Source organism: Fusarium oxysporum, chromosome 9, assembly GCF_000149955.1.
Source record: "Fusarium oxysporum f. sp. lycopersici 4287 chromosome 9, whole genome shotgun sequence".
Lineage (NCBI taxonomy): Eukaryota > Fungi > Ascomycota > Sordariomycetes > Hypocreales > Nectriaceae > Fusarium > Fusarium oxysporum.
The window spans coordinates 610,467-623,493 of record NC_030994.1 but is presented as its reverse complement, the minus strand read 5'-3'; the positions used below and the strand labels follow the sequence as shown (position 1 = coordinate 623,493).

General features: G+C 49.4%; 4 protein-coding genes across 4 annotated transcripts; all 4 read right to left on the bottom strand.

The window, feature by feature from the left end:
- Positions 1-1,906: 1,906 nt before the first annotated feature.
- Positions 1,907-2,059, bottom strand: FOXG_09085 (uncharacterized protein; the record flags this gene model as incomplete). The annotated part of the gene is made up of 1 exon (XM_018388121.1): positions 1,907-2,059. One exon carries the CDS (start codon positions 2,057-2,059, stop codon positions 1,907-1,909), a length of 153 nt encoding a protein of 50 aa, XP_018246129.1.
- Positions 2,060-3,598: 1,539 nt separating this feature from the next.
- On the bottom strand, positions 3,599-6,021 carry FOXG_09084 (uncharacterized protein). Its single transcript, XM_018388120.1, has 3 exons — positions 5,804-6,021; positions 5,270-5,710; positions 3,599-5,224 (listed from the first exon to the last, which is right to left on the bottom strand). Exons 1-3 carry the CDS (start codon positions 5,892-5,894, stop codon positions 4,791-4,793), a joined length of 966 nt encoding a protein of 321 aa, XP_018246128.1. The 5' UTR covers positions 5,895-6,021; the 3' UTR covers positions 3,599-4,790.
- A 276-nt stretch (positions 6,022-6,297) lies between these two features.
- Positions 6,298-8,111, bottom strand: FOXG_09083 (uncharacterized protein). Its single transcript, XM_018388119.1, has 2 exons — positions 7,997-8,111; positions 6,298-7,916 (listed from the first exon to the last, which is right to left on the bottom strand). The coding sequence occupies exons 1-2, from the start codon at positions 8,042-8,044 to the stop codon at positions 6,462-6,464; spliced, it is 1,503 nt and encodes a 500-aa protein (XP_018246127.1). The 5' UTR covers positions 8,045-8,111; the 3' UTR covers positions 6,298-6,461.
- Positions 8,112-8,304: 193 nt separating this feature from the next.
- On the bottom strand, positions 8,305-13,027 carry FOXG_09082 (ATPase). The gene has a single exon (XM_018388118.1). The coding sequence runs from the start codon at positions 12,878-12,880 to the stop codon at positions 8,480-8,482; it is 4,401 nt and encodes a 1,466-aa protein (XP_018246126.1). The 5' UTR covers positions 12,881-13,027; the 3' UTR covers positions 8,305-8,479.

Here is a 13,027-nt window from a genome sequence, read left to right as displayed (position 1 = left end):
CGGCGTTCTCGTCCCAGACATCAGACCAGGGTATCCATCATGCAACAAAGAATTCAATGTGGCTGACGGCTGCAGTAAACGGATACACCAAAAAGTCACGGCCAAGACCAGGCGCAAGGACGCGGCGAGGACTTGAATAAACGCACAGTTTGAATGGTCGGAAGTACGGGAGTGGAGTTGAAGCGTCAATGAGAGTTTGTCTATTCCTCAGTTGGGTAGTATCGGTAGGGCACGGTACCTGCATCAGGGGTAAGGTCCTTGCTGAGGTGGGCTCTTTGGGTGAAGTTGTGCAGAGATGAAGCTTTTCATAGACGTGCGTTGTGCAGATATGCAGAATTTATTGGATCATTCCTCTATGCACACTAATGCAAGGTACGCGCCAATAAAAATAGTGGGTTCGTTTTAGGGGACGACAGGTAAACGGCCCCCAAGACGGAGCGGTAAAAGGGTTCTGTGCCCTCCATAACTTGACTCCTTATTGGCCGCCATTCCTGACGTTAGCTCTTCCTGCCAAAACAGGCAACCCAGAAACGGTCCGGTCTTACCCCATCGAACAGTTGTCTGACAAGGAGGGAAGGCGTCACCAGATAGCTTCAGCTGGCGCCACACTTCTTTTTGACCATCTCGATTCTAGTTTTACATGACGTTATCAAATCATATTGCTCTATTCAATACCGAGATTGATATTGGTCAAGTCAGCTCGAATCAGACCGGACGAACCTGTTTGTCAAGGTTACAGGAACCAATACGACATGACGCGCTTGATGGTCGGACTTGTCATGATGGATGCTGATCATCAGACCCGCAACATGACAGCCGGAAGACTCAGCCAGCCAGACAAATGTCAAGCTCCCGGGCCATCGGTTTATCATCCCGCAAGATTTCGAACTGGCCCAATGACTGCATGCTGACTGGTAACAGGCAATTGACGTCTCGAACAGGCCCCTGCTGTTGGTCTGTCTTGTTAGTCCTAACGTTCTTCAAGTCCCGAATCCTGTCCTCTCAATGTGAATATCCCAAACTTTTACCGAAAGGAGACGCATGAGCAATGCGAAGATCAAACATATGGCACGTGTTCCCACCCTTCCCTCGGTTGCGAATAGCAAATCCATAACTTCAGGAGATTTCTGTGTCTTCAGCCACGTATCTCAATCTCGCACCTTCAAACCGCCCTGATACTGTACCACATCTGACGTAATGTCTTCAGTTAGCGAAGAGTACCGGTACGTATGACTGTCGCCGAAAATCCGTGCCGTCAGTCCAGACTTGGGAGGCCAGAATTGACTCGGGACTTCAGCAATGCCATCCGGTACTCCATTATGCGGGTACGGGCAGTATGGATTCCCTTCAATTGCCCGACAATACTCTATTCCCAATGGTTTTCACTTATGTCGCACTTCTTTAGGGGTTTTCTATCGGTTTTCAGCACTATCTTTAGAGAAGATGCGATATCTTTCGCTTATGCTGGCAAATTGTGGTTGCATTTGTTGAATGGTAAGTGGCACAGCCAATTGACTCTTCCCTTGATCCACAATTGGTTTCGAGAATTCGAGAAACACAACCCATGGTTTTGGATCATTGCTTCTTTTCGTTATTCAGTTATGAAAATTGTTAGAACAATTGCATCTCCAATTCCCATCAAGATGCTGATTTATGCTAGTCAGCCTCGCCAGTCACATTGTTAATCCTGACTCATCCTTCTTCAACAATCTCGTCAGATCTGCTGGCTCCACGTTCCGACAACTCCCATGTCAACAATTGCAGGGGTGATCCAAAAAGGGGAACACGATGACATTCTCTGCGGAATCTTTGGATCCATTAGTTCTTTTCAGAGAACATTTTTACAAAGCAAGCTACAATACAGTTTTCGAAGTCAGGTTTATCGTCATAAACTCTGTCTTTCGTTTCAGAAATAAGCCTCCGCTGTCATCGGTAGCTTCAAGTATGACACGGATTTCCTGAATTGTACTCGTACCTGCATCAAAGGATCCAGCGAAAGATCGTACCACAGCAATGCCACCACGCCACGGCATGTCTCGTCGGCGTGAAAGACTTGCATGTTCGGGATCTGTTGTGAGAGGTGTGTATGCTGAGACCCTGTTCTTGCAGTAGTTCAATCCATCGTCATCTGGTGGGCCACAACACGGCTTACTGTGTGATCTTCTCTCTTGACCCCTTTTCTCGTGGTTCTCTTGTGCGAAACACTTGCGATCGACGCTTGTTCAAGCAAAATCAGCCTGACGTTGGGGCCAAAAGTCGGTCGCGCCTTGGCAACTTTAGCGTCTACCAGATTATTCCGACTTGGCTAACAATGAATAGGGTATTGAAGGGAAGCAGAATGAAACTATTCAGAGACTACCGGCTTCAGCGATGAACGGTCCTACGGCCACCGCCATCTGGCTCTGATCTTTGCAACCATAACAAAGCCTCAACGGTTGTGGCTGTGATACGAAAAGTCTCGCCCTTACTACGGTAAGCATGAAGCATTGACACACACAACATCCTTTGATGGACGACAGGAAAATGGTGCTTCAGAGACATTGATTCTCTTCTTTTGCCGGATCCGAGTCTTTTCCCGGGCGCGTCCGGAGTGACATAAAAGATCCGACATGATAGATCAGAAAACAAGAGATGCATGTTGAATTGTTTTCTTCGTCAGCTTGGTACTTACCAGTTTTGGCACCGTTACCCCTGACTTAGACCCCTGGATGTGCATCTGGGGCATGGTACCTTGCAGGATCAGCATGATACAGAGCCAACCAGCGTTGAGCCATGTCTCCGCCAGCGGCCACATGCCATTGGGTCCACCAGTGTTGGAGTTTTACCTCACCCGATCAAGTCTAGGGGGTCAATCGCCCTAAACTCGCTCTCTTTTTCTTTGAGCTCTGGGCTTTTCGGGGTTTAATTCGAGGCAATTGTGTTCACCAAGTAAAGCTAGGAGCATGCAGCCATGAGACTCGCAGTCGGTGCCCACTGAATTGTGCTTGCATAAATGTCGGAATATCACACGAGAGCTTGTGGTTGGTGGATTTGCGTTTGACAACAACACCGCGAAGTATAGAGGATTCTTGATGAACAATTGAGCCAATTGCCAATTGCACCACGAAAGAACCATTGCTATATTTATTCGTCTCACATCATCACCAGAGACGTTTGCTCTCATACTCCCAGCTTCTCAGGTCAGAAAGCACAGACAAGAATGAGCACCGTTCGACAAACCCTACTGTCGATCGAGTTTGGCCGACCCATGGCCGCAGTCAAACTGACTTATCAATCCTCTGACCAAATCCGAAAAGTCCAACCGACAACCTGCATGACGAATCACAAATCCTACCAATGGCGGCAAAGTTCATACTGGAGACGATATGCATATGCATCCATGGCGGGGATGGCAGCGCGTCGAGCGCGTTTGTTGACCACTTGATTGCAGTCCTCCATCTGTTGCAGAGTTGGTATGCACCACTCAGGAGATATCTCCCTTAGAGCATCCCTAGATCCTAAGAATAACTTGTCCAGACATGGCATGACAATGATACGAATTCTCAGACGCTGTTGGTAACATGACAAGCTTGGCGGCTCATGCTAACTAACCGGTATGGGACTCTCAGCATCATGCCCTTCAACTGCACCGCTTTGAAGGACAGCTGAAGCCCCGGCTGAGCACGTTCACGTTTCTACCTCGCAAGACGCGCTGAAACGTGAGTCGCTCCCCTGTTTGGTCAACATGCGCCAAACAAGGGTTGTGGGACGGACCAGACTAACAAAATGGGGCGTCTGAGATCTTTGACGTCGTCTATCATGGCATGGCTTTTCTCAATGGATTCACTATTGACTCAACCGCAGTCTCAATCTGGCTTAACCAACATCACCGGTGGACCCTTGGACCCGGGGTCGCTTCTTTCCGGCCTCACTTGGTCTCTGACCCCGTTTAATCGATCGCCAACTCCATGAGTCGAGTCACGTCAATTCAAGCGGTCGATTTAAGATAGGGGACAAGTTTATTTACTAACAACAAGCTATGACATATTAGTCGACGCCCGCGACTCTTGGAAGAATCTCAGAATCTCTCCCTTGCATAAGCTACGACACCGCCCAAGACCACCAAGCTATCTACAGAGCTATTGAGCATGTCACCGCGGTGTTGAGTCCGGTGATCTGGATGTCACGATCCATGCCGATCTACAAAAACTTTACCATAACAGCACAAGGTTGAGCGGAGTACCTGATGCCACGATGCGTTGCATATTGTCTAAATTGGGAGGTGTCTGTGCTGGAAAGACATGTGGGATCGAGACTGCAACACGCTTTGACTTTCCAACTCAGTGTTACCACTGTCAGTAGGTTTGTACAGATTATAATGGACCGAGGCGTGTCTGAACTTTGGGTTACCAATATCATGGTGCTTGTCGAATGCCATGAGACTTGGGTCTCATACATACCAGCCAAAGGGTCTCGCCAGCATTGGATATGTACTACGTAAGACCCGGTCCGTGGATCACGATCTGAGTTGTACGATGTGACTATGGTGCAACGGCACGGTAAGCGAGCCGTGCTATGTCGATGCCTTGACGGCCGCAGAGGACTCGGCATATAGATCAAGGTTAGCTATCGTGCCACTCGTGGGGGTATCAGCTTTGGCAGGTATTCAGACTGGCAGTCAGCGTGGTGTATGGGCATCATTGAACAGGTATGAGAGGACTAGAGTTCATCATGCTCTGGAAACGACGCGCCAATCGTTCTTTTCAGGAATCATTTCGTCTTGAAGGGATTCACATGTTACCTATTCCAGTTCAGAGATCCCTCATCACCTCCTCTACAGCCCTGGCCGCCATTCTCTTCCTCTGCTCCTCTCCCATCCCCTCGCCAGCTTCCCTTACAGCTTGGAGTTTTCTCATCATCTTCTCGATCTTGGCGATCTCGTCCTCATCCAGGTCCTCTAACCCAATTCCCCCAGAAGCACCCTCCTTGCTAGTCTCCGCCTTGCTGGATTCTGAGGGTTCTTCAACATCCTGGCTGGACTCCCATATGGCGCGTCGTAGACCTTCGAAATCTGTTTTGTCAAAGCCAAATCCCATCTTTTGGGGATCTAATTCTTTGTCGTCTTCGTCTGCTTTGGCTGAGCTGGTTTCAAAGTCGCCGAACTCGGAATCTGAGAGTGGTGCTTCAATTTGAGACCAGTCATTTGCTTCGAGGGCTTCCTTTACTCGTGCAACACCAGTTTTTTCTGTTCCTCGTTAGTGACTCTCTGTGAGCGATAGACTCAACATACCGCCAAATTCGTTACGACCAGTATCGCCTTTTCCACCAAGAGACACAAATTCCAATCCAGCCTCTGCGCAGATCTCATCCCATTCTTCTTCATTCCCATCTCCGCCCACGCCGATAGCTAGTCCTACGCCATCCCACTCCCACCCTCCTAGTCCCTTCTTCAGGACTTTGCCGATGTGCTCTACTAGTTCCTTTGCCGGGTGATCCTTTGACGATGAAATCGGACCTGCGGTGAAGACTACTACTACACCTCCTAACACGGCGAGCACTTCGGCGGCTTCGGGAGAGAGAAATGACTCTGACCATTCAGAAGGTGAGGCGATGAGATCAAGCCAGATGGGAACTGTGGTGGAATAGTATGGTGTTTTGAGAGCGAGGCTATGAGTTGTGCCTGCGATGCCGAGGGAGGGATCTGGTGATTCTGGGGCTGATCCTGTGAGGTCTGTGATGTGTGAGTAAACGTGCTTTTCGTGAATAATCCCAGTGCATATTTCGTAGATATGACCACTAGTACATCTAGATAAAGTGAGCTCACCTTTGACCAACTTTGACAAAACTGCTGTCTCATTCTCAAGGGCCACAGCCAGTATTCTTCTTGAGCTGGAACTCATCTCCGCTTCAGTCATCGTGGCGGCTGTAGATTCAAGCCTCTATCCTGATTTTGTGAGATAAAATGCGATGAATGCCAAAAGAGAGAGTGACTGCAGTATAAGTCGGCTTGAACTTGATGAATGAGATTGGTAAGGGATGTGTAGATGATGAGTGAGCGACATTGGTGGGGTGGAGGGGCCGATAAGATAAGAAAAGAGCTACCCTGGACCATTGCTCAAAATATCGAATTCGCCAGTAGCATATCTAATTATGAGCTGAGGGAATCAATTTGGCTCTCGGATATTCAGATCTTGTACTATGAGGCCTTTTGGCATTTCTCTCTCGCCTGCCGACCCTTAAAATTCGTGGTATCGTCTCAGGGGTGACTCATTTGCACATTGGGAGAAGGTGATGTTAAGCAGCACAACAAACCCAGAATGACAGCTTAAAACACAAACGAATAACATTTTGAGTTGGGAATAACTATCATGAATCATAACTAAAGACCAATGCAAGGCAACGCAATCTTAATACGCCAACGCTTCCATGCAAACCCCAGGAGCGAGCTCAATCTAATGCCCCTAACATCAACCCAAACACCATCAAATACACGGCGAATGTCTTCCACTCCCCTCTCCATCTCCTCCCCATCCAAACGTCCGCTGCAAAACCTCCAATCCCGCTCTCATCCCCCTCGCGGAGTCTTCAGCCCCAGGCGCAACACACTCGTCCACTATATCATCACGACTCAACCGTCCTCGCCGCCTCGTCCGAATGGCCTGCTCAATGGGCCGTCGCCAGAGTCTGAACCACTGATCTTCACTCATACATGCATATCGTAGCGTTCCCTGTCTGTCAGGTCGGCTTAACGACCACTCCACGAATACCGTCTCGTACCACCTCGTTCGCAGCGATACCCACGGCCAAGTGAATATCCACAGGAGAGTAAAATAAAACAAAAGTACAATCCATCGTGTGAGGCGCCATCGATTGGTTATGCAGCGGTTGTATATCTCAACGCGGGCATTCGTCGTAGGAAACGTAATGTTGACTTCCCCACGATATCCCGTCCCCCGCACCAAACTCTCCAGCCTAGACCCCACGAGGGCGAAATCCCAGCCCGTCAAGCGCCGCTCTAGCACAAACACCTTTAGACCGGCTTTGCTCGCACAGTATCGATAGCACCATTGCGCAACACCCGGTGTGCCCTCCTCTGGCGGTCCACTCCCTCCGAATCCCGGTGCGCGTGTCATAGTCGTTGTCCCGCGGCGCACTTTGTCGAAATTGTTCACGGCGCGTATGCGTCTCCATGAACGACGAGTTGCCATCTCTTGATACAACAGGGGCGTGAGTTCAATGTGGATGTCAAAGTCGATTCCATCTTTGCTGGGTTTGCGGCCTAGACCTTGAATGCGAACGTATGGTCTTGGTGGTTCCTTAGCGAGTTCTGAGATGTGCTGTTCGAGAAATTCAGGGTCTGTATCAAGACGCTTGTCGAGATAGTAGACTACTTTGTCGTTGGAAGTTCCCTTGAAGGGATGCAGACCAAGGGAGGATGAGCTGGTAGGCAACAGGTCAAATGGATTCGCGTGAGGCCCCTCATTGTCGACTACAGTGTAACTCGGAGGCGGATCATCCTCTGAGCGGTCCGTATAAGGCGTTACATTCTGCTGTTGTCGTTGATCCTCTGGGTAATGATGCATCGGCATTTGCGAAGTAGACGTTTGACCACTCGTCACGCTCTCCGAGTCCAAGTGCGGAGGAGTCTGTGACGTTCGCTGCGATGCCATACTAGACGATATTCCCACAGCCAAAGAGTTAATCGCCCTTGACGGGTTGATGAAGAACGATATAAAAAGTCGGAGATGGTGATCAAGTCTAGATCCTGATGGAGTGATGAGCACGTGCCCAATCCGACCTCGCCACAGCGGTACACGTAAGTATTGGCTGTGAAGCACTGCTAAAAAGCCGCGGTGGAAAATGAGGGGTGACGAGAAATAGAGTAAACAAGAGGGGGGATACGAGCAAGCGAATGAAACTATTTTAAAAGACAAGAGCTAGAGTTGATGTTATGTTGTCAAGTCGTCAAGGCCAACGAATCGGTCTGTAACCCAGTGACGAAAGCAAAGATACGTACCCTTGTCAGTAAAGCTGGTGCTGCCTGAGAGTCATGCTTGCCCTGCATTGAGTGAGCAGGGGTGATGCAGTTATTGAAACATTTATATGAATAGACACATACTCTATACAGTATCTACGTCGATAAGTTGTATTAAACTATTGAAGTATCAGGGTATATCCAGTTCATGCAATCTTGACGCCGAATTGCGGAGAAGATCTCATCCACTTTCCGGACCCACTTTGGCGTTGACGATGGCTTCATTTTGATGACATTAGACATTACCACGTATCATGATACACTTAGACTCGCGACACACAACATTTTAGGCACCACCCAGCACCAGTCAATGCTCAGAGCTCATAATTATAGGCATATGCCTTCTATAATTTTATTCAAGTCCATGGCTCATCACCACAAATATACAAGTACTGAATCCCGGAAACCGTTCCTCTCATACTTTTAATCCTCCTCTTCTATACGTGGTAGTTTCTCTTTCTCCCCCTATGGATCAACATCCACCAAACGTCCAGAATCCCACTTCTTCTTCGCCGCCTTGAGGAGAACATCCAGCTCACCACTCATCTCACACATACTTCGGAATGTACCATCCTTGTTGTTGATGAGTTCCCAAGGATGAGCATACTCAACCACCTGGCCCTTATCGAGAACCAGCACCTTGTCGTAGTCTACAATGGTTGCTAGTCGATGGGCAATTGTGATCACGGTGCCTGTGAGCTCGCGGATTGTTTCTTGGATCTTTGAGTCGGTGGCGTAGTCGATGGATGCTGTGGCTTCGTCCATGACTAACACTGTGGGAGACTTGAGCATGGCTCGAGCAAGACACAAAAGCTGGCGCTGTCCTTGTGACAGGTTTGAGCCGGATGCTGCAACTGGTGATTGAAGATTCAAGAAAATGTTCTTGTTGGTCTTGGTAGTCGGTGAGTTTGGTGAGCCAGGTGTTTGTGTAGGCGTAGGTGGTGATGTTAGAGGCTCATCCGGACCAATGAGCTGTACTCGTCGGAGCGCAGCAAAGATCTGATCATCTGTGTATTGATCGAATGGATCCAAGTTGCTTCGAATCGTGCCGTGGAATAGTGTGGGATCTTGAGGAACAATAGTGATGTTCTCTCGGAGATCCTGAAGACCAATGCTGCCAATCTCGAGTCCGTCGATGAGAATCTTGCCCTTGTCCGCCTCTAGCGCCCGGAAAATTGCCAGAGCCAGAGAACTCTTGCCTGCACCTGTTCTTCCAACAATACCAACCTTTTCTTGCGGCTCAATCTTGAGTGTAATGTTCTGCAAGACAGGGTTGAGCTCCTTTCGGTAACTTGTTGTGTAGTCCACAAACTCGACCGATCCCTTACGAGGCCAGTCTGCTGGGGGTCGGCTGTCCTCAATAACAGCTTCTGCCTCTTGCTCAACATCGAGATACTCCTTGATACGTTCCATAGAGTTCATGTTTTGCTCGTTAATGGCATAAAGACGTACAAGCCACAGAACGCTCTCGGTGAAGCTCAATGCGTAGCTCAGAGAAATACCCGCAGCACCTGCATCGGTCTTACCAAGGTTGAGGATAAGGAACATGCCAGCAAAGAAGGCCACCAAGTCTCCCACAAGATCAGCCCTGAAGGCCAGCCATCTATTGCATGCCCACAGGTAAATGAAGGGTCGACTCTGAGTGTTGATCTTCTCCAAATTGTCTCGGATGAATCGTCGCTCGTCACCATAAGCTCGAATGGTTGTCATACCACTCAATGTCTCTCCAAATTGCTGGAACAGAGGACTGCGCTGAACTGCCTCAAGACGCTTCAGATCACGAGAAGCTCGGAGGTAGAAAGCGGCGATGAGGTAGAACAGAACAGCAATACCAGCAGCGGCGTACAAGAAGTTGGGTGTGATGTATGCGATCAGGCCAACCGTCATCATCAGAGAAATGCCACAGCTGATTACTCCAATTGCCACAGGTGCAATTTCTTGATCGACCGCCTCCAGATCTTTACTGAATCGGTTCATCAATTGGCCTAGTGGCGTAACATCAAAGAACTTGAACTTAGCTCGCGTCACAGATGCTATCAACCGATCGTGAATGCCCTTTGATGCCGTCAACGATCCCAGGAAGATCCACAGATCTCTGAAGAGAGCTGCGAGGGCACCGGCAATTCCGATAGCGGCGAGAACGCTCAAGTAGTACATGGCGTTGACCCCATGCGGGTGATCTTGCGCAGAAATGGACCCATCGAGAGACTTGATATCTTCCACAGAGCCAAGTCGGACAACGTTGGCAAAGCCGACAGCATTGAATTGTGTAGAAGAGTACATAGCCGGGGTGACCTTTGACTCTGCTGTACCATTGACATATTGGTTCGCCCATACACGGACCCAGAGGTTGGTGGCCAATCCAGAAACCTGCTGAGAAATAAAGACGAAGAGAGCAACAATCCAGAACCACCAAGGGCCCATAGACTGAAGGTACAGCTTGAGAACGGGCCACTTGACTGACCCAGTGGCCTTGGTTTCTTCCATAGCATCCTTCTTGGGTTTGTTCTGAGCGTCCTTCTTGGAGCTATCCACGCCATCGAGAGCATCGCCTTGGCCGTTAACGGTGGTTTCATCATCACCGACGCTTGAGGGGACACGAGAAGGAATGCGCGAGGGGTTGGCTGAGCCGGGATGAGACTTTTGAATCTCCTCACCAAGCTTGCCGGAAGCAATAACCTCAGCTGAAGGACCTTGGATATCAACTCGACCATTCTCGAGCAGGACCACGTAATCCGAAGCAGGAACACAGAGGGTCGTGTTGTGTGTGACAAGAACACAAGTTCGGTTCCTCATGAGGGGTCCTCGAATGCAGTTGCTAAAGATCCATTGCGCGGTGTGCGAGTCAACAGCGCTCAGACAGTCGTCAAGTAGTAGATGGGCAGAGTTGGAGTAGAGAGCACGAGCAAGAGAAATACGTTGCTTCTGTCCACCAGAAAGTGTGATGCCCTTTTCTCCAACCAGTGTTTCGTCGCCGTGGTCGAGAATCTGGAGGTCGCGTTCCAGTGCACAAGCCACAATGACATTGCGGTACCGTTGCTCGTCAAATGGTGCAGAGAAGAGAATGTTTTCGCGGACGTTTGCATTAACCAACCAAGCGGATTGTGCGACGTAGGCGATCGTGTTGGCGAGACCAGTCTCAGGGTCGGGGTGAACGTCTTCTCGGCTGCGGCCACCAGGACAGTAAACACCACCTTCAAGCAAAGTCATTTCGCCAAGAAGACCCATCAACATGGATGTCTTTCCGGAACCTGTAGGGCCTGCGATGATATTCAGTTTACCGATCTTGAAATCAATGTCCAGATCCATGAGTCGGAAAGCACGGGCACTATCCTCAGCAACAGTGTCTTTGCTACCCCACGTAAGAGTAGCGTTGTTGAAACCAATTCGCCTGACACCGTCGTCATCCACATTATCCAAGCCAAGCTGGATATACTTGTCGGTCTCTTCCTCCTGAAGAAACTCCTCCACACGATCGATAGAAACCTTGGTTTCCTGGACGTGGGCGAACATATCGCCAAACTGGTCCAGAGGGACGCGGAGGAGCATGAAGAGTGACATGGCTGTAAAGGCAATGGATGGCTTCAGGGGCTTTTTCTCGACAACTGTGTAGACAAGGAACGAGAAGAAGGTGATGAGAACGGGCACGGAGTTCCAAATAGCTACAGCCAGTGCCCAGACCATGAACCTCGAACGCAAAGCCTTGAGTTCCAGTTGACGCTTCTCGTCAATGATACGGCCAAAGCGTTGTTCCCAGGCAAAGTACTTGATGATGCGAATGTTTTGCAAGACTTCATTGGTTACGTTAGTACGCTTATCGGTTGCTGCAAGAATTCTCTTCGAAGTGATGGTGAAACCCCGAGCAAGACCGTAGTTGACAGGCAGGAGAAGGACCATGACGATGATACCAGGGATGGCACTGAGACCCATGACCTGCCAGAGCAGTACAACAGCAATAACCAGCTGCGTAGGAGCGGAAGCACACAGAAAGTGTAGATACGCAGTGACTTCGGAGATCTTGAAACTGTCGATAGACATGAGGTTGATGATAGTACCCAGATTGGCCTGCTCATCAGCAGAATCGTCCTTCTTGTCGTCCTTGATACTCTCGTTGGCAGATTCGGCATCGTTGGGAGAGGCTTTCTTATCGTCCTTCTTCATGCTCAAGGCTCGCTTAATCTTTCCAACAAAGCCATTCTGCGTCTCGTCTTCCTTTGGAGGGCTAACTTTGTCATCAAGCAGCACCTTGTCCTTGCCTGTGGAAGCCTTGCGACGAAGTGCTTTGGCATAGATGTCGCCGATAATAAGTGCTCGGACACGGATGCAGATCTTTCGACCAATCCAGAGAGCTTGGTTATCGGCGTATGAACGTATTAAATCGACTACAGGAAGGCCAATGACATAAAGCCAGATGACATTAATCGGTAGGTTGCTACCCGATTTTTCTGTATTCTCGCCTTCCCAGAATTCGATTGTCTTCTCCAGTCCTGCATTGTAGTCTTCCACGAATTCGAGAATTACCTTCAGAAGAAGGGTTGGCGCAAAAGTGAAGAGGCCAGCAAGGACGGCGAGAGCGCATTGAATCAGCAAGTCCCGCTTGAAGTACTTGAGCAGATGCACCGCAAGAGAACCAGTTCGTTTCATCTGACGGTAATCAGCAATAACAGCAGCGGCCTTGTCCTTGGGCAGCAAGTTCCAGACATGCTCCATTTCCATTGGAGCCTTCCAGCCCTTGTAGACAATGGCATCAACCCAGCCAAACACAGCCAGGGAAAACAGACTGGCCAAGGGCTCACGCGAGGGTTCAATTCCGTCCTCCCATTCCAAGCGGACTGTTTTGTTGCCCTTTCTAGTGGTCATTGCCATTACGAAAAGGAGCGTGATAAGTGCAAACTCCACAATCGTTGTGTTCTTGTCGGTTCGGCTAATGTCATCTTGGAGAAGGCGGATCGGAAAAGAAAGACTGAGAGACCAGTGAGCATAGAGGAAAGCGTATGTTCCAGAGATGAGGAC

Coding starts and splice junctions, on each gene's coding strand:
- FOXG_09084 (XM_018388120.1), bottom strand. CDS start 5,894: ATGACTGAAGCGGAGATGAGTTCCAGCTCAAGAAGAATACTGGCTGTG. Junction 5,711..5,803: donor TTTGTCAAAGTTGGTCAAAG/GTGAGCTCACTT, acceptor CACACATCACAG/ACCTCACAGGATCAGCCCCA. Junction 5,225..5,269: donor TGGTCGTAACGAATTTGGCG/GTATGTTGAGTC, acceptor AACGAGGAACAG/AAAAAACTGGTGTTGCACGA.
- FOXG_09083 (XM_018388119.1), bottom strand. CDS start 8,044: ATGCAGGGCAAGCATGACTCTCAGGCAGCACCAGCTTTACTGACAAGG. Junction 7,917..7,996: donor CACCAGCTTTACTGACAAGG/GTACGTATCTTT, acceptor CATCAACTCTAG/CTCTTGTCTTTTAAAATAGT.
- FOXG_09082 (XM_018388118.1), bottom strand. CDS start 12,880: ATGGCAATGACCACTAGAAAGGGCAACAAAACAGTCCGCTTGGAATGG.